The following is a 21,831-nucleotide window of genomic DNA, read 5'->3' on the forward strand; positions in this document are numbered from 1 at the left end:
TAATGATTCTCTAATATCACAAACCCACAAAATACAGGAAGGGAAATAAAATTAATCTGATCTTTTCCTTTGTTTTTAAAGGAAATAGAAAAGAAAATGAAACAGTTGAAAGGGGATTGTGATGAGCTCTGCAAAGAAGTAATCCAAAAGAAAGCAGAAATTAATGCAATTAAGGAAGATGTTTCATCCAAGCAAAAGCTGATGTTAGCAGATGAGAACGAAAAGGACCAGCTCTTGGAGAAGCAGGCTTCTTTAAAAGTAACCCTAAATGAATTGTGTATGTGTGTGTGAAATGAAATCTGTGTGCATGTATGTGCATATGGGTGTGTGCTTTGGCCAAGGAAATGAATCTTCTGAATGTCTGTCATTCCAAAGCTATTAAATGACATTTCACCATTTTTCAGTTGGCAAAACCCATGCTGCTGTGCCATATCCATTATTATTCCTACAGAAAATAATAATACTCATGAGTTTTATTTAAAAGATGGTTTCTGTAAGGACTTGTTTGATATGTTGTATTATTGTAGGCTGCTCTAACAGACACTCAGTTCCCAGTTAACACAGAGTCTGCTGAGAATTTAAAAACATCGGCAGGACTTTGAGAAAGATAAAATGATCAGATGTATTAATAATATTCAAGCATAATTTATATCTTCAGACATAATCATAGAATCAACCAGGTTGGAAGAGACCTCCAAGATCAGCCAGTCCAACCTAGCACCCAGCCCTATCCAATCAACTAGACCATGGCACTAAGTGCCTTATCCAGTCTTTTCTTGAACACCTCCAGGGACGGTGACTCCACCACATCCCTGGGCAGCCCATTTGAATGGCAAATCAGTTTCTCTGGGAAGAACTTCCTCCTAACATCCAGCCTATACTTCCCCCAGCACAACTGGAGACTGTGTCCCCTTGTTCTATTGCTGGTTGTCTGGGAGAAGAGACCAATCCCCACCCGGCTACAGTGTCCCTTCAGGTAGTTGTAGACAGCAATGAGGTCACCCCTGAGCCTCCTCTTCCCCAGGCTAAACAACCCCAGCTTCCTCAGAAATTAAAATTGTAACTATGAAATTATAACTATCAATGCCTAGTTTCAAAAGCAGCAGCTGCAATTCCCTGGGGCAAGCTCAAGCAATTCTAGGTGCATGTTACTTCTTTGAAATCTCATCAGATTTTGAGGCTATTAATCTAACCTTTCTGTTTTGTTGCTAGAGTGAGCTAGTTAAGATCCTTGGTATTCCAACACAACTCAGAAAAGAGACTCAGAAGCTAAATCGGAAAAAAAGGTATGGCTTTAATAAATAATCTGTGCATGAATATGGATTGGTGACTTCATCCATTTGTTACAGAGATGACTGAGTATAGCTTTGGAATGATCTTAGGATCAGTGTTTAAAAAATGTTTATAATCCACTTAAAATGCATGCAGTGCACTAAAACCACTGCAAATTTAAGTGTAACAAAGAATTTGTAGAAGAAAGCTTGATCAAGAATTGCTTAACCATATTAGCATGCTGTGTTACTGTTAATCAGATCCACTCGGTAGATTTGTAATGGAATCTAGCAGTTAGGCTTTTTACAGTTTCTGGTCCTCAGTGCCTGTGCATCAGCTGATCTGCTGATCTCTGCTGCCTCACTGAAAGCAGCAGCTTGCACAACTGATAGTCTGGCCTGAGATAAATAATCATTCTCCTTTAATACTGCAGTACCAGTTCGTTAGTCAGAGCTGAATTGCTGTAAGCTCCTGATGTGAATTCTGATCTGTAGTATTTCGCCAGAGTAAAGCAGTAGCAAGATTTTCCTTTCTCTCTTTTGTGTAACTGAGTTTTCTCTCCCACAAAGCATGACATGCTTCTTTCTGTGTGTAAAATCTATTTAGCACTGTGTAGTTTCAGCCAGGTCAGTCAACAACCCCAGCAGTCCGATTGCTATTCACGTGAATGATGTTTTTTGTACCCTGATCAGGCACAGGGTTGCACTTAAGTTTTTGTGTCTGCTAGTCACAGTTCCTATTTTATAATATAGAAATTGTCTGGCTGTGTTAAATTTCTCGGTTTTAAAACTTGTGTAATGGTTTCCTTCTACATTTTCCTCACTATTCTGCTTAATGAAGCACAAGTATAAAAACTTTTTCCTATGTTGTCACAGAGGAGCAATTTCAAAAAACCAGTACAATTTGTAGGTGAGGACTTAAATGAGTCTTTATGCTGTGCCACGTTGCAGAGTGAACTAATCAGAGTTTTCAGTCTTAGAAACTGTGTTTAGAAGTATCACACCTGTGTCATATTGACAGAAATCAGTTTACTAGAACTCTTTGGAATACTGTCACGGTGCTGAACATCCTGTTAGTGGCAGTCTGAAATTTTATTGTTGCATTGTATTGGTTTTTGAAGATTTTTTCTGTATGTAGTCTGCTTATAAACATATAATATAGATAGTTGTGGTGTTAAAATGATTTTGTGTGTTCATGAAAAGTGGCAGCTTGCATTTTGCCATTTAACTGTACAGGTGGAGATGTTAACCCCTACTGTTCTGTTAAAATATATCTCCAGGGATGCAGAGAAGCAGAAAGAAGCCCTCAATCACCAAATAGGTGAGCTGAAAGCTACTCTGAAAGACATTGAAAAAAAGAGTGAAGAGATTTTTCAAGAAAGAGAAGATGTAATGAAAGAATTGCATGAGAAACAAATTTTGCTGGAAAGCAAAGAACAAGAATGCATTGCTTTGACAAAGTCCCTAGAAATCAGCAGAGAGAAGGAATCAGCAGTCCTATTAGACAGGTTAGAGGAGTAAACATAAGCCATGTAGTGTGAATGGAAAACTCTGTTCTCAAGGAAATATTTCTTCTGCTGTCTTATTTGTATTTTGAAGTTTTATGCTGCATTCAGCACAGATTAGAAATGATCAGGCTTGGTTTCGATTTCAGAATGTTTTGTACAGACTTCTGGGATCTGTCTTGAAGAAGGATACCAAAAAGCATAAGCATTTGATAAAATCCTGAGAGAGTGAAACTGGATTTTGCTCTGAGAGGGAAATCTCTTAGAAGGTTTCTCACTCCAGAGAAAAAATATTTTTTTTTAATTTATAAGCCACAGAAAGTATATTGAACCAGGAAAAAAAGTAAATATTTTACTTTTCAAATGAGAATCAGATTCAAATGAAATGCATGTATTCTACACCTATGTACTCCTGAATTTCAGTGGGGGATGACTAATTATCTCTTTAATATCCCTCTCAATGATCACAGTATCAACAAGGTTGGAAGAGACCTCATAGATCAACAAGTCCAACCCTTTACCACAATTCTCAAGGCTGGACCATGGCACCAAGTGCCATGTCCAATCCTGCCTTGAACAGCTCCAGGGACAGCGACTCCACCACCTCCCCGGGCAGCCCATTCCAGTGTCCAATGACTCTCTCAGTGAAGAACTTTCTCCTCACCTCCAGCCTAAATTTCCCCTGATACAGCTTGAGGCTGTGTCCTCTCGTCCTGGTGCTGGCCACCTGAGAGAAAAGAGCAACCTCCTCCTGGCCACAACCACCCCTCAGGTAGTTTTAGACAGCAATAAGGTCCCCCCTGAGCCTCCTCTTCTCCAGGCTAAACAATCCCAGCTCCCTCAGCCTCTCCTGGTAGGGCTGTGCTCAAGGCCTCTCACCAGCCTCGTCACCCTTCTCTGGACACGCTCAAGCATCTCAAATGTCCCTCCTAAACTGGGGGGGCCCAGAACTGAACGCAGTACTCAAGGTGTGGTCTAACCAGTGCAGAGTACAGGGGCAGAATGACCTCCCTGCTCCTGCTGACCACACCATTCCTGATGCAGGCCAGGATGCCACTGGCTCTCTTGGTCTTGGCCACCTGGGCACACTGCTGGCTAATGTTCAGCTCACTGAACATATATACTTCACCAAGTATATATAAGCTCATGATGAGCTTATATATACTTGGTGAAGTAAAATAAACAGGTTTATTGAGTCAATGAAAACTTCAAATGATTCCTTCTTTGCAGAAGATGATGTGTAATTGTACTTATGACCATGTCTTTTGCTACAAAGCTTTGTATTGAAGAGTAGTGACTAAATCTCTCATGCTGTGTGCTCTCTTCTTATAATAGTTTCTCTTCAGTCTGGACTGTGAAACCTTATTGCCATCATTAGGAATATTATCATTGATTGAAATCATTAAAATGCTAAATTTTTAGGTAATTTGTGTCCAATTGAGTTTCTTTTGCTGCTTAGCCCTACTGATGCAGTGCTTAAAATCCACTAAAATGGCTGTGCCTGCTTGTGTGCATATTTTGGTCAGGTTACCTGTTCCTAAATTCTGTATTTGTCTCTGCAGAGCAGCTCTGGAAGATACTTTAAAAACACGTGTCTTGGAGATAAAAAAGCAGCATGATATTTACTTTCACAAGCAAATGCAGAGAGATAAAGAACTGAGAAATTTAAAAAAGATGGCATTACAACTGAATGTGATTTATGATTCCTTGAAAGAAGATAAGTCACAGCTTGAAAGACTAAAGTTAGAGGTCTGTATGAATGTGTTCATCATAAGGATTCTGAATTTGCTTGCAAGAAATCTGGCTATGGATTCTTTTGACTGGTGATGAAAGGAGGAAGGGGAAAAGACCATTTTAACCTCTAGGCATGTGGAAGTGTCGAGAGTGTTGCTACCACTGACAGAGAAGCATCTGTGTGCTCCAGATGTAATCAAAACACTAGATGATCTCCAGAAGTTTTTTCCTATCCTTCCATTCTGTGATTCACTGAAGTTCCTCTGAAGTCATATGTGTATTTATTAGTAGTATAAAATCACTTGGGAGAAGTGAAAAGCTCTATAAATACACTAAAAAGTTTCACATTGGGTTTTTGAAGTGCTGATTAAAGGACTGGCTCATATTCCAGTCTTAGATCCTAAACCATATACTCAGTTCCTGTCCAGTATCAGCTAAGAGAATCTGGGAAATCGTATTTCTTCCAGTATTTCTATTGAAGAAATATTCCTGGCGGGAGGACCACAAGTGTTCACACCCATATAATGCTCAAATTGAATGGCATAACAAACTTGATGGCTCAGGTTCACAGCCCTGGGTGAAATCCAAACCCAACCCCTTCACATTGCAAAAGGGAGAGGCTTATAATGAGACTCCTAAAGGCTCAGTGCTAGCACTAGGTTACCCTCTAGGCTTAAGTGTGTCTTGCAAGTAGCATCATTGTAGGGAGTGACGAAAAGGGAATGCCAGTAGGCACAGAAGTGGAATTCTAAGAAGTATTTTACTCCAGAAGTTGCAGGCTGCCACTCTAACACAAACAGGCCAGGCAGTATCCTTTTTTTAGCTTTTAGCCCATCCTCCCATGCTCTGTATTTTCTCTGCTTCCTTTCATGTTTCTTTTAGAAGAGTAAATGTGAAACCAATGCTCCTCTGCAGCTTGGGCTGTTCAGCTGCAGTTCTGGAGTGGGAATCATGATTCTGCTTGGCTTTTCATAGAATCAACCAGGTTGGAAGAGACCTCCAAGATCAGCCAGTCCAACCTAGCACCCAGCCCTAGCCAGTCAACTAGACTGGCACCAAGTGCCTCATCCAGTCTTTTCTTGAGCACCTCCAGGGACGGTGCCTCCACCACATCCCTGGGCAGCCCATTCCAATGCCAATCACTCTCTCTGTGAAGAACTTCCTCCTAACATCCAGCCTATACTTCTCCCGGCACAACTTGAGACTGTGTCCCCTTGTTCTTTTGGTGCTTGCCTCCTATCTTGGGACTCTTTTTTAAAGACTTGATAGCACATCTAGGAAGAGTTAAAATATTTTAAGCAGTTGAAGGTCCTTTAATTGCTTAGAATGCTGGATTTCCTTTTTAGCCATTGTGGCTCCAAGTGAAAATTCACAAGAATTAATTGCTAATATAAAAACATGGTGGCAGAAGCAGCAGCACATCAGTACAGTACATTACAAGGAGCAATGGCTACAAATTGGAACATAGAAGATTTCACCTCAACATCAGGAGAAGCTTCTTTACAGTGAGGGTGATGGAGCACTGAAACATGCTGCCTAGAGAGGTTGTGGAGACTCCTTCTCTGGAGACTTTCAAAGCCCACCTGAATGTATTCCTGTGCAAACTATCCTAGGTGATCCTGCCTTGGCAGGGAGGTTGTACCTCTGGAGGTCCCTTCCAACCTGTAAAGTTCTGTCATTCTGTGAAGTTCTAGATGCTTCCCCAAATTTCTCTTACTTTCAACCACATGCCAAGTGCAAAATGACCAGTTTGTAGAATGAGGAAATTACAGGAATGCTTCCTTCAAATATGTTTTTCTTCTCAATAAGTTGTGAAAGGTCATCTCTTGCTAAACACCAACATTCTGTGTGAAAGAGAACTGGCCGCTCCAGCTGCTGCCAGCCCAGAGCAGAGCCCCTCTTCCTCTCCATGCATACCTTCTCTTCAGCCAGGCCAAAAATTGCCTGAGTTTAGTCATGTTTTGTGTTTACTTGAGTTTTCTACTTTAAGACTCAAAAACCTGTCAGCATCTATGGAATCTCATCTTGAAAATGTGGAAATGCCTCCTTCCAGACACTGCAGCCTTCTACACATCAGAACTGGTAACTGGTGGTCCACATAAGGGCAGTGTTTATTCCCTTCACAAGAGTGGAAGTTACTTGCTAGAAACAGGTTTTATTGATCTTTTAGCAAACCTAAGTCAAATCAAATATCAGAGCTGCAGCTGAAACCAAAGTAACTCTGCAGTTGGACTTTTACTGTTCCTCTTGTTTCCCTTTCCTTAATGCAGAAGAACATCTAACTTTATAATATTATCTCAAATAAATGCAAACCATCTCATTAGCTACATTGAGTGATAGTGTTTGGCACACTTACCATCTGATTGAGATCTGGGAGCGATCCCGTAGGATTGCGTGTACTATCTTTGAATATCTTCCAGTGATACTGTGTCATCTTTTCCCCACCTGTATGAATTACAGATGAACAATATCTGCTGCATATGTAACCTATCTTCTGTGTTTATTTCTTACTTATTAAAAACTCTTAAATTTAAATGTAAGAAGTTAGTCCATGTGAGGCTGATGCAATCTTTTGCCTTACAAGTTTTATAAGGCAAGTAGTGGTAGTGGGATTGTTCAGATCATAGAATGGCTTAGGTTGGAGGGTACCTCAAAGATCATCTACTCCAACCTCCCTATCATGGCCAAGGACATCTCTGAACTAAACTTGGGTGCTCAAGACCTCATCCAGCCTAGCCTTGAACACCCCCAGGGAGGAGGCATCCACAACCTTCCTGGGCAACCCATTCCAACTAAAGAACTTCCTAAGAGCCAGTCTAAACTTACTCTTCCTCAGGTTTGATTCATTCTGCTTTGTCCTATTACTAGATACACTTAGGAAAAGTCCCTCTGCAGCCTTCCTGTAGGATCCCTTCAGCTATTGGAAGGCAACTCTAAGATCCCCCCCAATAGAATTCTGCAGGCTGAATAACCCCAGCCCCCTCAGCCTATCCTCATAGCAGAGGTGTTCCAGCCCTTGGATTATCTTTGTGGCCCTCTCTGGACTCACTGCAACAGCTGTGTCCTTCTTATGCTGGGGAAGCTAGAACTGAATGCAGTATTCAAGATGACATAGTTCACTTAGAAGATAGTTTCTAATGTGTCCTCCTACATGCATTCCATTATAAAATCTGATAGAATAAACAAGTTTTCCCAAGAAAAAGTAGTACATGACTGTTTATGGTGTTAGTTTTGACTTCCTAGAGTCTATGGAGGAAACAGGAAAATATACACTTTAATAACAGATCCCATGAAATATAACACATCTACACAGATGTAAAATACTGTCTGTATTAAAATCTGTGTAAGGTCAGAAGAATCCTCTGTGAATTTGGAAGGTTGAGTCTTAGTGAGTTTTCCTTTTTTTAAAATGACAGTTTAGATGCTGAAAACTCTATCTGTTCTAAATTTGGTGCTTAAACTGGGCTCTGTGAAGTTTAGTCTTTATAGTTACATTTTTAAAAGAAAAAAATGAGAAATGTGGATATATTGCTGTCAAACTCAACTCAGCCTCTTGGATTGGCTACACAGAATTAATGATCACAGTATCACAGTATCACCAAGGTTGGAAGAGACCTCATAGATCATCAAGTCCAACCCTTTACCACAGAGCTCAAGGCTACACCATGGCACCAAGTGCCACGTCCAATCCTGCCTTGAACAGCCCCAGGGACGGCGACTCCACCACCTCCCCGGGCAGCCCATTCCAGTGTCCAATGACTCTCTCAGTGAAGAACTTTCTCCTCACCTCCAGCCTAAATTTCCCCTGATACAGCTTGAGGCTGTGTCCTCTCGTCCTGGTGCTGGCCACCTGAGAGAAGAGAGCAACCTCCTCCTGGCCACAACCACCCCTCAGGTAGTTGTAGACAGCAATAAGGTCACCCCTGAGCCTCCTCTTCTGCAGGCTAAACAATCCCAGCTCCCTCAGCCTCTCCTGGTAGGGCTGTGCTCAAGGCCTCTCACCAGCCTCATCGCCCTTCTCTGGACGCGCTCAAGCATCTCAATGTCCCTCCTAAACTCTGCCCAGAACTGAACACAGTACTCAAGGTGTGGTCTAACCAGTGCAGAGTATAGGGGCAGAATGACCTCCCTGCTCCTGCTGACCACACCATTCCTAATGCAGGCCAGGATGCCACTGGCTCTCTTGGCCACCTGGGCACACTGCTGGCTCATGTTTAGGCATGTATCGATCAGCACCCCCAGATCCGTTTCTGTTTGGCTGCTCTCCAGCCAATTTCTTCCTTTGTGTAACCACTTTGAATAGATGACCTACAGTTTGCATTCTTCACATCTTCTGTTTGCAGCACTCAGTGTGCTTGGTTTGTGTTTGCAGGCAGAAACTCTATGTGAAAGTAATGGAGTGTTGGTGGAAAGACGCCGAGAGCTGCAGAAAGAAATGGAAGTGACCAAGAGACAGTTAGCTGAGCAGGTGCTGAGTTCTGCTTTCTCATACTTTGTCACTGTAATGGTTGAGTTTCAGTCATGAGAATAGAGGGACTGTTTGAAGGAAAAAATGATGAGAGTTTCTAGCTGCAGCTTTCTGGTTAGCATACGCTGAGTGCAACAATTAGCTCTTTAGAGTTCTCTGGCTGTACAGATTTAACCTCCAACTCCAGCATCTAGTTTTGAATGTCTACATTTGGTTTCTTAATGTGAAAGCTCAGTGTCATGTATTGTATAGTATGGGCATGTTAAGAACTGGCAGCAAGCTTACTTAAAGATTATACGGCCATAAGGAACCATCCTGCCCAATGTTCTGAAATGTTGTTATGAGGATTGTGCATGGCCTTTCAGCTGGTATGTTAAAGCAATATTCCCTTTTTAACAAACTCTCCATAGTCTGGATTTATGTGTACTTGGCAGATAAACCCAAAGCACTTCTGACTTAGGTGTGCCAACGCTGCTATATCGATGTGTAAGGAAATTGAATTGAATTTACTTTAGGAAACCATGTCAGATATGGATGCCCGGGTGTTAGAAGAATGTATTGCTGAAGAGGGTCAGCTTTTCCAAGAGCAGGAAAAACACAGACGTGAGCTATCAAGACTTGTACATCTAACCCAGCTCAGAGTTGAAGAGCGGGAACAGAAATCCAGGGATGTTCAGAAAGCCCAGGTAAAATCTCATATGACTCTAAGACTCATGTAAAGTGAAAGCTGATGTATGGAGAAATTGAATTACTAGTGAAGAGAGCCTCATGGACTGCCATTTCTCACTTACCTTTGAAGTTCCATTACAAGCTAGGAAGATCACAATATGGTGCTGGTTTATTGGTAATTTATGGTGAAGTGCAAGAGCACATTAAAATATCAGAATCATAGAATGGTTTAGGTTGGAAATGGCCTCTAAGATCATCCAGTTCCAACCCCCTGTCATAGGCAGGGACACCTCCCACCAGAACGAGCTGCCCAAGGCCTCATCCCACCTGGCCTTGAACACCTCTAGGGAGGGAGCATCCACAGCCTCCCTGGGCAACCTGTTCCAGTGTCTCACCACCCTCACTGGAAAGAACCCTTTCCTATCGTCTAGTTTGAACTGCTCCTCTTCCAATTTAATCCCATTGCCCCTCATCTTGTCATTACAAGACCTTGTAAATAGTATCTCCCCAGCCTTCCTGTAGGCCCCCTTCAGATATTGGTAGGCCACTATAAGGTCTTCTTGAAGCCTTCTCTTCTCCAGGCTATGGAGCCCTAACTCTTGTAGCCTGTCCTCATAGCAGAGGTGCTCCAGCTCTCTGATTATCTTCGTGGCACTCCTCTGGACTTGCCCTGTCAGTTTGATGTCTTTCATGTGTTGGAGACTCCAGAACTGCACACAGTACTGCAGGTGGGGTCTGATGAGAGCAGAGTAAAGGGGGAGAATCCCCTCCCTTGCCCTGTTGGCCACACTTGTCTTGATGCATCCCAGGACATGGTTGGCTGTCTGGGCTGTGCGCACAATAAGGAAGCTGCAATCCAATGTGTACCAGCTTTTTTCATACCAATTTCCTCCTGCTAGCAGTAGGAGATGAGAAAAGGCTTGTCCTTTGAAGGTTAATGGTATGATGTATTAAAGACTGAACACACCAGAAACCAAAAGATGCAGAGCCATAACAGAATGAAAATGTACTGCTTTACTCATTCATCAGTGATTGCTTAAAAGCCAGAAAAGGGTAATAAAGAACTTGTGTTTGAAGGTACAATTTCAATGGTGCACATGCCAAATCATTATGTTGTGATGCAACTGAGAGGCTGAGTAGCAGAAAGAGAACTCCAGATAAAAGGGACTAAGCATTTAATGTTGAAGCATCAAATTATCTACATTAATAACAGTTTGTTGTAAGCTTGATATACTTAGAACTATGTTCTGGAATGTAAAATGATTTCATCATAACAACTGTAGAGGAAATTCTTAGAATAATCTTAACCTTGCTATCTTTTTCTTGTCCAAGAGGAATAACTGTTCTGAGACCTTTATTTTGAGGTATTTCTTTGACATAGATAAAGTGGTCACTGAATTCTATTTACATTTCAGGTGCAACTCCAAAACATTATTAAAGAAATAAAAAGAAAGGATCTTGAAATAAGAGACTATAAAAGGAGGAAAAGAGACATTCAAAAGCAGTAAGAGAATAATAATCATACATTAGCTAAAAAGACTTTTTAGCCAAATAAAGTATGTATAAAGTTAAAATAATTTCTTTCACACTTGTCATTTCTTCAGACTCCAAGGATTTGCTAAAATGTATGATATTATCCAAAAGGAAAGGAATAAATGTATACATTTGGTGCATGCTGGTCAGCACAAAGCAAGTGAAATTAGAACCCAGATAAAATTGCTAGGAAATGAAATGGAAAAATTAAGGAATATTGTTCTAACCAAGAAAAGGTGAGTTTTAAGCAATAGGTCACAATTATGGAAGTGTAAGATTAGAAGACACCTTAAGAGATAATCTAGTCCAACTTGAGCTATGACTGTACCATCCTTGAGAGTAATTATCCTGAAAACTGGTGATTTTCTTTGCTGTGTGAATGTGTGATACATTGTTTTATAAACAATAAACTTAAAGATCTTTGAGGTGCAATCACAAGAAGTATTTAAATATCACTCTTTAAATAGAAGGGAACAACTACACGTTAGGACTTTGCATCACAGTTTATGCTTCTGCTCTCGGAACTTTATATCTAGCCATTGGAGAAGAAAAGAGATAGTGCAGGGCTCCATTTGTGTTTTAGAGCTACAATCCAATTCTTCTCAAGCTGTAAAGAGCTTGCAGACAAAAACTGTTCTTGGAGTCTTTCTGCTTCTTGTAATTCTATGAAGTATTTTCTGTATTTGAGGAATTAGTTGATGTGCTGCTTTTGGTTACTGAAACTTCCCTACTTTTCTCTTATGTTAAAGAAAACTGCAGAAACTACATCTGAAGAATAAAAACAGTGCAGCAATTACAGACAGTTTCAAAAGTGATTGTTGCAAAATTGTACAGACCATTCATGAGATGAAAGAAAAGAAGCAGCAACGGTGTCTGGAGCTTGAGCAATTTACCAACACAGTCACACACATTGAAAAGGAAATTGTGCAGCAATGCAAACAGTATGAAAGGGCTATTCAGCAACGAAAAGACAGGTAGGCATAGAAACTTGATCTCATACAGTGTTTAATTTTGACATTGTTGAATCAACAATTGTTTTCAATTTACAAGCATTCCAAATTGAGAATACTAAAAGGCTGCCTCACTGCAGTCTACTGGCTAAACAGTCATCTGCCTCAGTGCAATGTCAATGCTGCTTTGCATTACATAGACACTATCTTGACTGATGAAGGTGTTCATTCCTCAGAACTATTATTAAAATAAATAGGGTGCCTTGGCTCTACTGCATGGTTGAGAACTTCAGCCTCTTGCTGACATTGTGATTTGTATGCAGATGACACATAAAACCACCCAGAATGTAAAGCTCCGTGATTGTGTTAATCATTAAACCATTCATAAATGAATTCTGTGGAAGGCCAAAAGAGCTTTCCAAATCAAATGAGAGACTAGATTAACCTTTGCAATTGCTAATTTTCCTGCAATTACACTGTAATGATTTTGTTACATTTAGATTTAGAACATTGTCATGACATTAAACAATAGTAGTGAAATCTTTGTGCATATTCCTGGTTACTGCTATCTTTGCACATCACCAGTTATGATCTTGAATGGAATACACTAAATATAAGATGAATGTGAGTCAGATTGTTTAAATTCTTACCCTTTCATTTTGGGCTTCATGCAGTGGTCTTCTGCTGAGAGATCGAGAAGAAGAACTGTGCATTTTATATGAAAAAATAAACACACAAGAGCTGCTGTGTAGGAATGGAGATATTGAGTTGCAAGCTATGGATGAAAGGATCAGATTGCTGAAGCTGAAGGTAGCTGAGAAAAAGAGACAGATTAAATTGTGGTTCAAAACACTCCCAGCGAAGAATGCCTTGGATGCACAGCTGGTGGTACTTCAGATACAGGTTGGTGGGCAATAAAGCCTTGTTCATTTTGTTAGTATTATTTTGTATTTTAAAGCTTAAGATAATGGCATAGAAAAAATGTCTGGATGTACAAAGTATCTTTAAACAAAGTTCAGCAATACACCTGGTGTATATTCTTAACTTCAGAACTGTAACTGTGGGTAACTGGCTGATGCACTTTGCTCTGCATACGCCAAATGTTTCCTGGGCATGCAATCTCAGCTAATGTTCCCCACAGCCTAAAATGTCAGCATGACTAAGCTGGAGAATGGGAGTCATGGGGAAAAAATGGCAATGTAGATGAAATGTGTTAAAAGTGTATTGATGGAGTAGGTGGAGGGGTGGAAGATGTACTTAGCTCTTCAAACTTTGAAAATAATAACTCAATTCACACTTGACCCTGAGCCTGCTCTGCTGCCTACAATGATATAATCCACATAGATTTTCTCCTACATAAAACCAGTGTAAGTTCTAGTTCTAGTTACAAAATGACATTAAGCAAACTGCAGTGTTTTGGACATTCTTTCCTTGCTTTCTGAAATGGCTCATTTACTTTTGACCTTCTCTCCAGATGGAATTTTTTCCATACATATTCTGTTAATGTCCGCACAAAATTGTAAATGAGAGCGTGCCACTGCCTTTCATAATTGCATCCATGGGAGCTGTGACTCACTGTTACATAGTGCTAGCACTATTCTGGTACTTCTTATCATTTAAAGAAGTTGTATGCTCTGTTGAAAGAGTAAAATATTGGACAATACCTCATGCAAGTCATACCCCAAAGAACTTGGCAGTGCCATTACAGATTTAAGTGATGAAATAGGAGAGAGAGATTTTCAGGTAAGATTTAGAGTGAGACTGAGTCACTGAGTCAAATACAGTGTGCTTTAAAGCTTGTTGCAATATTGACATAATTTTAAAAACAGAAAAATACAAAGTGCTGAGATATTACACATTGAGTAGTTTTAATACATGTTCCCAAGGCAGACATGTTCTAGTGAACAATGGCAAAAGAGCAGTTACCAGATTTTAAAACAACTAGACGCTGTGGTTATTGAACATTGCGTGGCTCGACCCCGCCATTACCTTAGCCAGTTCATTCTAGCATTCACACCATCAGAGGGTTAGGGGCTGAAAGGGACCTCGAAAGATCCTCTACTCCAACTCCCCTGCCAGTGCAGGATCACCTATACCAGTTCACATAGAATATATTCATATTCTGCTGCTACCAACAGTCATTATGGCTAGAGAGAAACAGTTTCAGATTGGCTGGCTATATCTTTGTTCATTAAATAAAAGAACGTTAACTTCTGTACTGATTAGAGATTTGCCCCATATTGAGGTCTGACTTATCTTCTGTTCAGGTATGAGTTGCAAAGGGTGTTGCAAGACTTTGACTTGATGTGGTGAACACAGATCCCAATCACTTTGTTCTGTCTATGAAGCCAACCTCTGAAGCCAATCTGAAATCTGAAGAAATGATAACAGGAGCTCCTTTTGTACTACCATTAGTCTGTCTTTCCATTTAGCTAATTATAAATGTACAGAGAGTTGACCAGTTCACCACAGGACTATGAAAGCCTAGTTTCTGTCAGACGCCCACAGATGTCCTCTAGTGCAGATAGGAAATCTCATTTCTGAGTTTTCCTCTTCATTTTTTCCCCACTGTATTGTGACCTTGTGTAAAAGCCAGCATGCCAATCTTGACTTCGTGTTAGCAGATAGTCACAGTATCACAGTATCACCAAGGTTGGAAGAGACCTCACAGATCATCAAGTCCAGTCGAATGAGCTCTCTCTGTTAGTGGCAAGAACTGGGTGCCTTTACTTCCAGAGGGAGATCCTGACACCCTTACTTAGGAAGTGCAACATTCCTCTAGGAGGTCTTTGTTCTCTTACCTCATCAGTGATATAGGAAACTTTGAATCATATGAGAATAGTGCTTCAAAATGCATCTACAATTGAAATAATCTTTAGACCATCCAAATGAGGCTGAATCTCATGCCTCGTACCGTTTACATTTTCTTATTCACTTTTCCTACTCTTCCTGTCTCCTTTGCTGTTGCTCGCATTTTGCCATCTTATTCCAATCCATCTTCATTTTCCCCTCTCCTGCATTTCTCACCCTTCCCATTACCCCAGAATTTTCTTCCTTTTTCTCACTCCATAGATGAATTAAGTTTTATAATAGTAAATGCAGAAGGGTTTTCCAACAACAGGTATACATAATTGGTAATACTTCAAATGTACAAAGAGATATCTGAAAGGAAAACAAGATTCAGCCTTAAAAAATAGAAAGTATTTCAGAATTTGCTGCTTGCATTTGAGATATTTTGACTTTTACAGAGACACTGTTTGAATTTAAGTCTCAGTATCCTCACCAGATGCTTTAATCAGCAGTAGTCTGCAGAAGCTGCCCCCTTGTCTGGGTGGCTGTGGTACCTACTACAAAAGCAGAGCTCAGGCTGTGTGCCAATTCAGCCAAAATAAGAGTATTACCTGGGTCTCCTCTGTTCCACATGAGCTGCTTTATCATCAGCCTGATGCATATTCCACCCATGCGCTTTTCAGCAGAACTTGCATACTTCCCCAAGAGAGTAGAGCGTAGGTGACTGTTTCAGCTAGTGAATACTAGTGAAATGTGTGAAAACAGTGAAGTGTTCTTTTAAGCAAGCCCAGAGTTCTGTGAATAAAGTGCTAATAACATGGACTAGGTATTTCTGTTACCATGAATGTAAAGCATTACAATCAGAAATACTTCAAGGTACTTCCTTTAGCACAAAAAATACCTGGTGAGATTCTAAAGTGTTTTTTCTCTCTTCATAAAACTATGTAACTTTTAATTGGGGCTGCACATCAGGGGACTGTTCCTGCTGGCTGAAGTGACCCATGAAAACTAATCTGCCTTCACGCATCAGTGAGAAATACTTAGCATTAATCATTAATTAGTTCAACACATGCTGTAGCTGGAACTTCAGTGCCTCAGAGTTCAGATAATATACAGGGCCCAACCACTTCTTTGAGGCATTTGGCATCAGTATTTGCCCAGACATATTAAAACATGGCTAGAAGAAAGGTAGAGAGTTGATCTAGGCAGTCCTGCTCCTACTCCAGCAACAGACTGCCTGTTATTGCTAAGAGTTAAGTTGTGCTTTCAAGCCACCACCCAGTCCCCTAGCAAGCTATGCTAGCCCTTCCTTAAGAGTGGAAGGATTTTCTTAACAACAGTTACCCTGGGTCTTTCCTGCTGCATTGATTTGTATTCTATCCACCAACGACATAATAAATGGATCATTCTTTCTTGTTAATGGAAGAAACTTCCTGTTTCTATTAATCAGCCCTTACAGATTTTTCTTACACGATTCTCTTTTAATATTTCTCTTATTTTTGGCAACATGGTTGTTATTTTCTGTCTAATAACTGTGGCTAAAAGTGAGAGAATTTATTCAGGCATATTTCATGTTATATTGATACTTATATGCACAGATAGGATGGGAACCTTTCTTGCAAGATGCCATATTGGTTCTCTATGTAGCAACCAGAGCCTTCTCTGAAGAAAGGCTATCTAATCAGATGGCCTCAAGTCTGTATTTGTACAAGTAATTTTTCCTGCCTACACACAGAACCTTGCATTTGTTATTGCATATGATCTCTTTTGTTCAGAACAAGGTAATTCTGAATTTGAATCTTCTCCTCCAAAAAGTATTTGCAGCCTCTCTCAGCTTAATCTCATTCTACTGATACAGTACTTACCTTTAATTTTCATCAAGAACCCAGTTCCTTACCTTGTGTATGAGCATGTTACACCAAACAATACTGAAGCTATGTACAAATCCAGATGTATTATTTGTCATCCTCATATCTGTTAAATTGTCATTGTAGGAAGTGGGTCTGGTTGGGCATAACTCAACACGCCAGTGCTGGCTGTGACTCCTACCCTTTTTCTTTTCTACCTGCCTATGAATAAGGCTGAATGATTTGCTCTTAAAGTGAAGTTTTCTATGGTTCCATAGCTTCTTTCAACCCTAGCCCCACCCTTTTATAAGTAGTTATGATAGTTGCCATTTTCCACTGCCCTGCAGACCTCACCTGCCTTCCTTGGCAGTTCCAAAATAAGTACCAGTTCTCCACCTATTCAGAGGATTCCTTTTATCTCAGCCTGCACTCCCCCTTGTCTGTCCTTCCTTCAGGAATGCCTCTTGACTGATTACATTCAGATGTACCTTCCTTCTGGCAGGAACTTTTTCTATCACCTCTATCAAATCCATTCCAAGACTGGGTCTTCAGTTTTAAGACTTAGTATCTCCCAGAAGTCTGTCCAAGGAGAATGCCACAAACAGGATAAAATAAAGATGTCTATGGCCAGATCACTTAAGCAGACACATTAATGTGTTTATCTCTAAATGTGCTTTGTTTTCTGCACTCACGGATTAGCCTGCATCTAATGACTCATGATTCATAGTGCATTTAAAACTAAGATAAGAAGCATAATATTGAAGTGTAATGTGAAGCTTTTTATACTGGCAGGGTTTTTTTTACCATCTTGGACAGTGGTTTTGCTACAGGAATCCTTGTTCCCTAATGTAATTATGCAATCATGCAAAAATTGGCTTGGTGACTTGTCCCTAATCTCAGTAAGGTACCATTGCTTCCAGCAAGGCATTTTCAGCTGAGTTGGTGATTAACTGGTGGCCCCAAATAGGAAGCATCACTGGAAGCATAGCTGCATCCTGTTGTTTGTGTTGGTTCTGCTCTTACATTCTTGCATTCCATGTATTATTCGCCTTGAGTTTTAGTAGTTTATGATTACATTAAACCTTTCAGAACCTCTCTAACATTCACTGTAAACTGTGTCATGATGCAACAAGGAAATCTTTCATTACAGTTATTTAAGGTTTTTACTTTGCCTGGTCTCAGACAAAACATGAAAGAAGGAGCTGCACAAGGCTTCTATTAACAGCAGAAGAAGTGTTTAAGACAAGTGTTCACCCAAAATCTGTCAGTTTTCCCTTTTCCAGTTAAACATGACTTAGTAATTTCCAGTGACAAACCCCATCCTGATAGCAGCATCTAAACATTTACTTTGGCTTTTTGGTGACTGCTCCTAAGAACCACTGACCACTTGTTTCCTTAACAATATCATCACCTGCAATTGACAGCATTTAGAGCAACTTACTTGGATCATGGTGTGTTAGAGCTAGTAGATTAAGGCTGGAGCGACAATGTGCTGACCGATGTCCAAGTGCATATCAAAGCACAAAACCTCACCACTGTTGGTTTTGCAAACCCAAACATGAAGAAATGGGCCCAGTCGCTTCTTCATTGAGTATTTACACAAAGCATGGATGTTCATCTGGTGTATTCTGGGAAGTATTATTCCATGGCAAAGCCTCACATCGGAAAGGTTAGGGAACACCTGTCTGTCTGGGTCACATCAGCACCACATTGCTCACTGCTGCCAATGAGTCACTTCAGGACACATGCCTGAGAACTTTAACACAGAAAAGTTGGATGCCTGTAGGACTGAGACCTTTAGTGCTAACCAGCAGGGAAGTGAGACTTTCAGATCTGATTTGCAACCGCAGTGTCAGGCGCTTGCATGCTTCCTACATCTGCATACAACAGAAGACTGTAGGGAATAAAAGATCTTCTCCACCTCAAACATTTGCTCTGTTCCTGAGGATAAAGAAAGAGCCTGTGGAAAAAGCAGTGGGTGGGACTGAATTTCTGGCAGAGAGCAGGGTTTTCCTCTGCTCTGCAGTACAACACTGTAGTTCCTTAAAAAAAAAATAAAAGGCTTATAATCATCTGTGCTACCCTCCCTCCTTCCTAGTGCAAGGGCACTTTGTTTCTTAAAGTCTGCTGGATCAAGGTCTGGGGGGTGAGTTAGGTGGGGATTCTCAGAGGACCCCCACGTGCTTTTCATCCAGGCCACCCAGGAGAAGTTGAAGAAGGTAACTGGGCCTTGAGACAGCCTTTTTCTGACCTAACAAAGGTATTCAGCATGTGAAACTCATCTTCTGGTCTAACACTCATCATGATACTTGGTGGGTCAGAGAAGAAGCCTCTTCTGGATCACTGAGTTAGTTATACACAATTTACAGATGGTTATGCTGCACATAGAGAAGGGCTCAAAAGGAACGGGTGTGCAAAAACCCAAACTGTTAGTAAGATGAAGCTGATTTATATTTGTGCACTCTATGGATGACCTTCTGGGACACAGTCTCCTGCTTTTCAAGCTGTCACTCATTAACAGTAGGACAGCAGAATGGCAGACAGCCACCTCTGGTTTTGTAGGAAAATGCTTCCTAATGTTTGACCAGAATCGTTTTGCTTACTGCTACACTGCCCAAGCATCCCAAGCATCTCCCAGCAAGGCTGGAGTCCTCCTTCCAATCCCAGGTATTGGCTATGCAGCCACCCCAGCCACGTTTGTGTAGGTCTCCTGCTATAAGTCAGACACACTGAGGCCATTCCTCTCTGATCACCTAGTAACAGCAAGGCTTTGGGCTTCTTGGCTGGAAAACTAACTGTGGTGCTTTCCTGTTTGCTAGTATTCCCAGTGCAAGGACAGGATTAAACAGATGGAGGACATCTTTGCTGACCCTGCAAATGAGAGTAGAAGGCGAGACTTGAGAGGGAAGGACCCATCTCCACCTGAGCTGCTAAAAAAGATTGAGCAGGTAAGGTTACTTCCCCATCCTTCCTACTGTGAATTGACCTCTTTCAGAAAAAGCAAATAATGGATTTTTAAAAATAAACTTTCTGTGATAATGAACTGCTAACAAAGTGGTCCTCCTGCAGCTGGCTGTGAGCTGGCTTGCCTCTGCAGAAGCTGTGAGCAGAAGGCAGTTGCACTGCCCTCTTAGCATAGTCTTCACATGTGACAGAATCAAACACCTTTCTTTTGTCTAGACTACTTTGTTTCCACAGCAGACAGGGAGCCACAGAACAGACCTGCATGGAAGTAGCAGCCAGGCCAGCCAAGAAGCTGCACACCTGACTGCAGCATTGTCAGCAGCTGCCAGGAGATGCTGCAAAATGAAGCATTAGGTGCCATATGAAAGCTAATTCAGGGCACCTCCTGTATGGCATACGGCGGGGGGAAGGGGAAGGAGAAGCTGCTATATTTTCTTAGCTATTGTTGCCTGTCCCATTTACAGGGCCACAGAAGTCCATGCACTGAGTTTAGTATTCAGGATTGACGTAGGGCTGTGAAGATGTTAAGGTAACAGCAAGCTTGGAGCAGAACACAATTAAGTCCTCCTTGTGAAACCCAGTTTGTGAGGATTTACCATGAACACTTATGCTTTCATTACCTGAGCTTTTTGCTTTACCATCCCATATTCCTTCAGAGGAAGGAACTCTGTTTAGCCAAGCAGGCTACAACACAACAACCTCTACATTAAAAAGCCAGGTTGCTTGGAGTCATGAGATAAGGTTAAGTGTTCTCTTCCAATCTCTTTGTGGTTTGGAAGTCCTTTTAGTTGCACAGGACTTTCTTTGGACCTCATATATTCTTTTGGTTTTAGTGGCAGCAGGGAGAAGCTATTTAAAACAAGAGCTGAAACCTTCTCATTATGGTGCAACTCAAAGAACTAGAAAATTTAAAAAACCCAAACCACTGTAAAACCCCCATTACCTTCAAGAAAATCACAGCAAGACAGCAATAGTGGTGGTGTAACCCCTGCCCCCAGAAGGGCCAGGTCTGCTATGGAAGAGTTATGTGACAGACAGGAACCAACTTGGGCCTGATACTTGTCAGAGAAGATGAAAGCTTTGAGGAAAGGGATGGTGAGGGGATTACTTCTGGCTGTTCACCAGCATTATTTCAGCAGTTCTCAATGCAGTCACAAGAATACCTTGTGCTGCACCTTCCCCTGTCATTTACCTAGACCCTGTATGCCCCCTCTCACTGCAGCTAGAGGCAGAGCTGGTGCAGAAGGAGAAGGAGTTGCTGGAGAAAGATATTCTCTATGAGCACATTTCCAAGCTGACAGACAGAATACGCACCGAGGCAGCAAATGGGAATCAGGAAGCATTGCACTTGGCTAAAAGGGTAAGAAAGGCTTTGCACGTTCTGCATGCTGGACTGTAAGAAATGAAGTATCTGGACAAGAGGTAAGGTGACTCACTTGTAAATTACAAAAGGGGCTAGAAATAGTGAGCAACAGATCTCATTAGTATTCATTAATTTTAGCCGTTCTGTAGTAACATGGACAAACCAGAAGCATTAGGTGAGTGCACTTCGCTTTTGAAAGGTGGACCACTAATAGCTCCTTTCATCAAAGTCTGGGGTTAGTTCTTGGGTGAATGCTTACAAACTTACAGAACCTTCCATTTGCATGTGATTTGTGTAGATGATATCCAAGGTCCCTTCCAAACTAAACCATCCCATGAGTCTACTTAACAGCCTTTCTACAACATATCAAAGGCTGAAAAGACATAAAGAAAAGGCAGCAAAATTCTACTCCAACACACTAAAAGATAAAGTTACTATCTGGCTAAAGGTTTCTTTGTTGTTTAAGTAGGTAGAACCACACAAGAACAAAACAGCATTTTTCAGTACAGTTACTTTTCTATAATCATAGCTATTTCCTCATAACTGCCAGAGCAAAATTCCTCTCACTCATCATGTCCTTCATGAAAAAGCTCTAAATAGAGTAAAAGATAGGGGGAAAAAAAAAAGTTAATGTAAACCAGGGTCAAGGTTGCTGATTTATTTTTTAAACTTAGGTGTTAGGTTTGTCACTGAGGCTTTAAACAAATCTTTATAATACACAATTTTCCACAAACAAG

At 41.0% G+C, this 21,831-nt stretch overlaps 1 protein-coding gene across 6 annotated transcripts in view; it reads left to right on the forward strand.

Moving 5' to 3' along the window:
• Positions 1-21,831, forward strand: part of CCDC146 (coiled-coil domain containing 146) — a 97,349-nt gene that overhangs the window by 50,378 nt on the left and 25,140 nt on the right. For 5 of the 6 annotated variants that reach the window (XR_010302128.1, XM_064142542.1, XM_064142541.1 and 2 more), the window contains 12 exons: positions 82-258; positions 1,213-1,286; positions 2,552-2,779; positions 4,339-4,525; positions 8,883-8,978; positions 9,494-9,664; positions 11,063-11,151; positions 11,252-11,416; positions 11,930-12,154; positions 12,805-13,033; positions 19,587-19,715; positions 20,954-21,091. Coding sequence is in view for 5 of the 6 variants with exons in the window: in XM_064142542.1 (XP_063998612.1) it covers positions 82-258; positions 1,213-1,286; positions 2,552-2,779; positions 4,339-4,525; positions 8,883-8,978; positions 9,494-9,664; positions 11,063-11,151; positions 11,252-11,416; positions 11,930-12,154; positions 12,805-13,033; positions 19,587-19,715; positions 20,954-21,091 (1,908 nt within the window). In the remaining variant the exon portion in view is untranslated. The remainder of the gene's footprint in view (positions 1-81; positions 259-1,212; positions 1,287-2,551; positions 2,780-4,338; positions 4,526-8,882; positions 8,979-9,493; positions 9,665-11,062; positions 11,152-11,251; positions 11,417-11,929; positions 12,155-12,804; positions 13,034-19,586; positions 19,716-20,953; positions 21,092-21,831) is intronic. The other variant, XM_064142543.1, reaches the window with a different exon arrangement.

The sequence above is a fragment of the Pogoniulus pusillus genome, chromosome 4 (genome assembly GCF_015220805.1).
Source record: "Pogoniulus pusillus isolate bPogPus1 chromosome 4, bPogPus1.pri, whole genome shotgun sequence".
Classification (NCBI taxonomy): Eukaryota; Metazoa; Chordata; class Aves; order Piciformes; family Lybiidae; genus Pogoniulus; species Pogoniulus pusillus.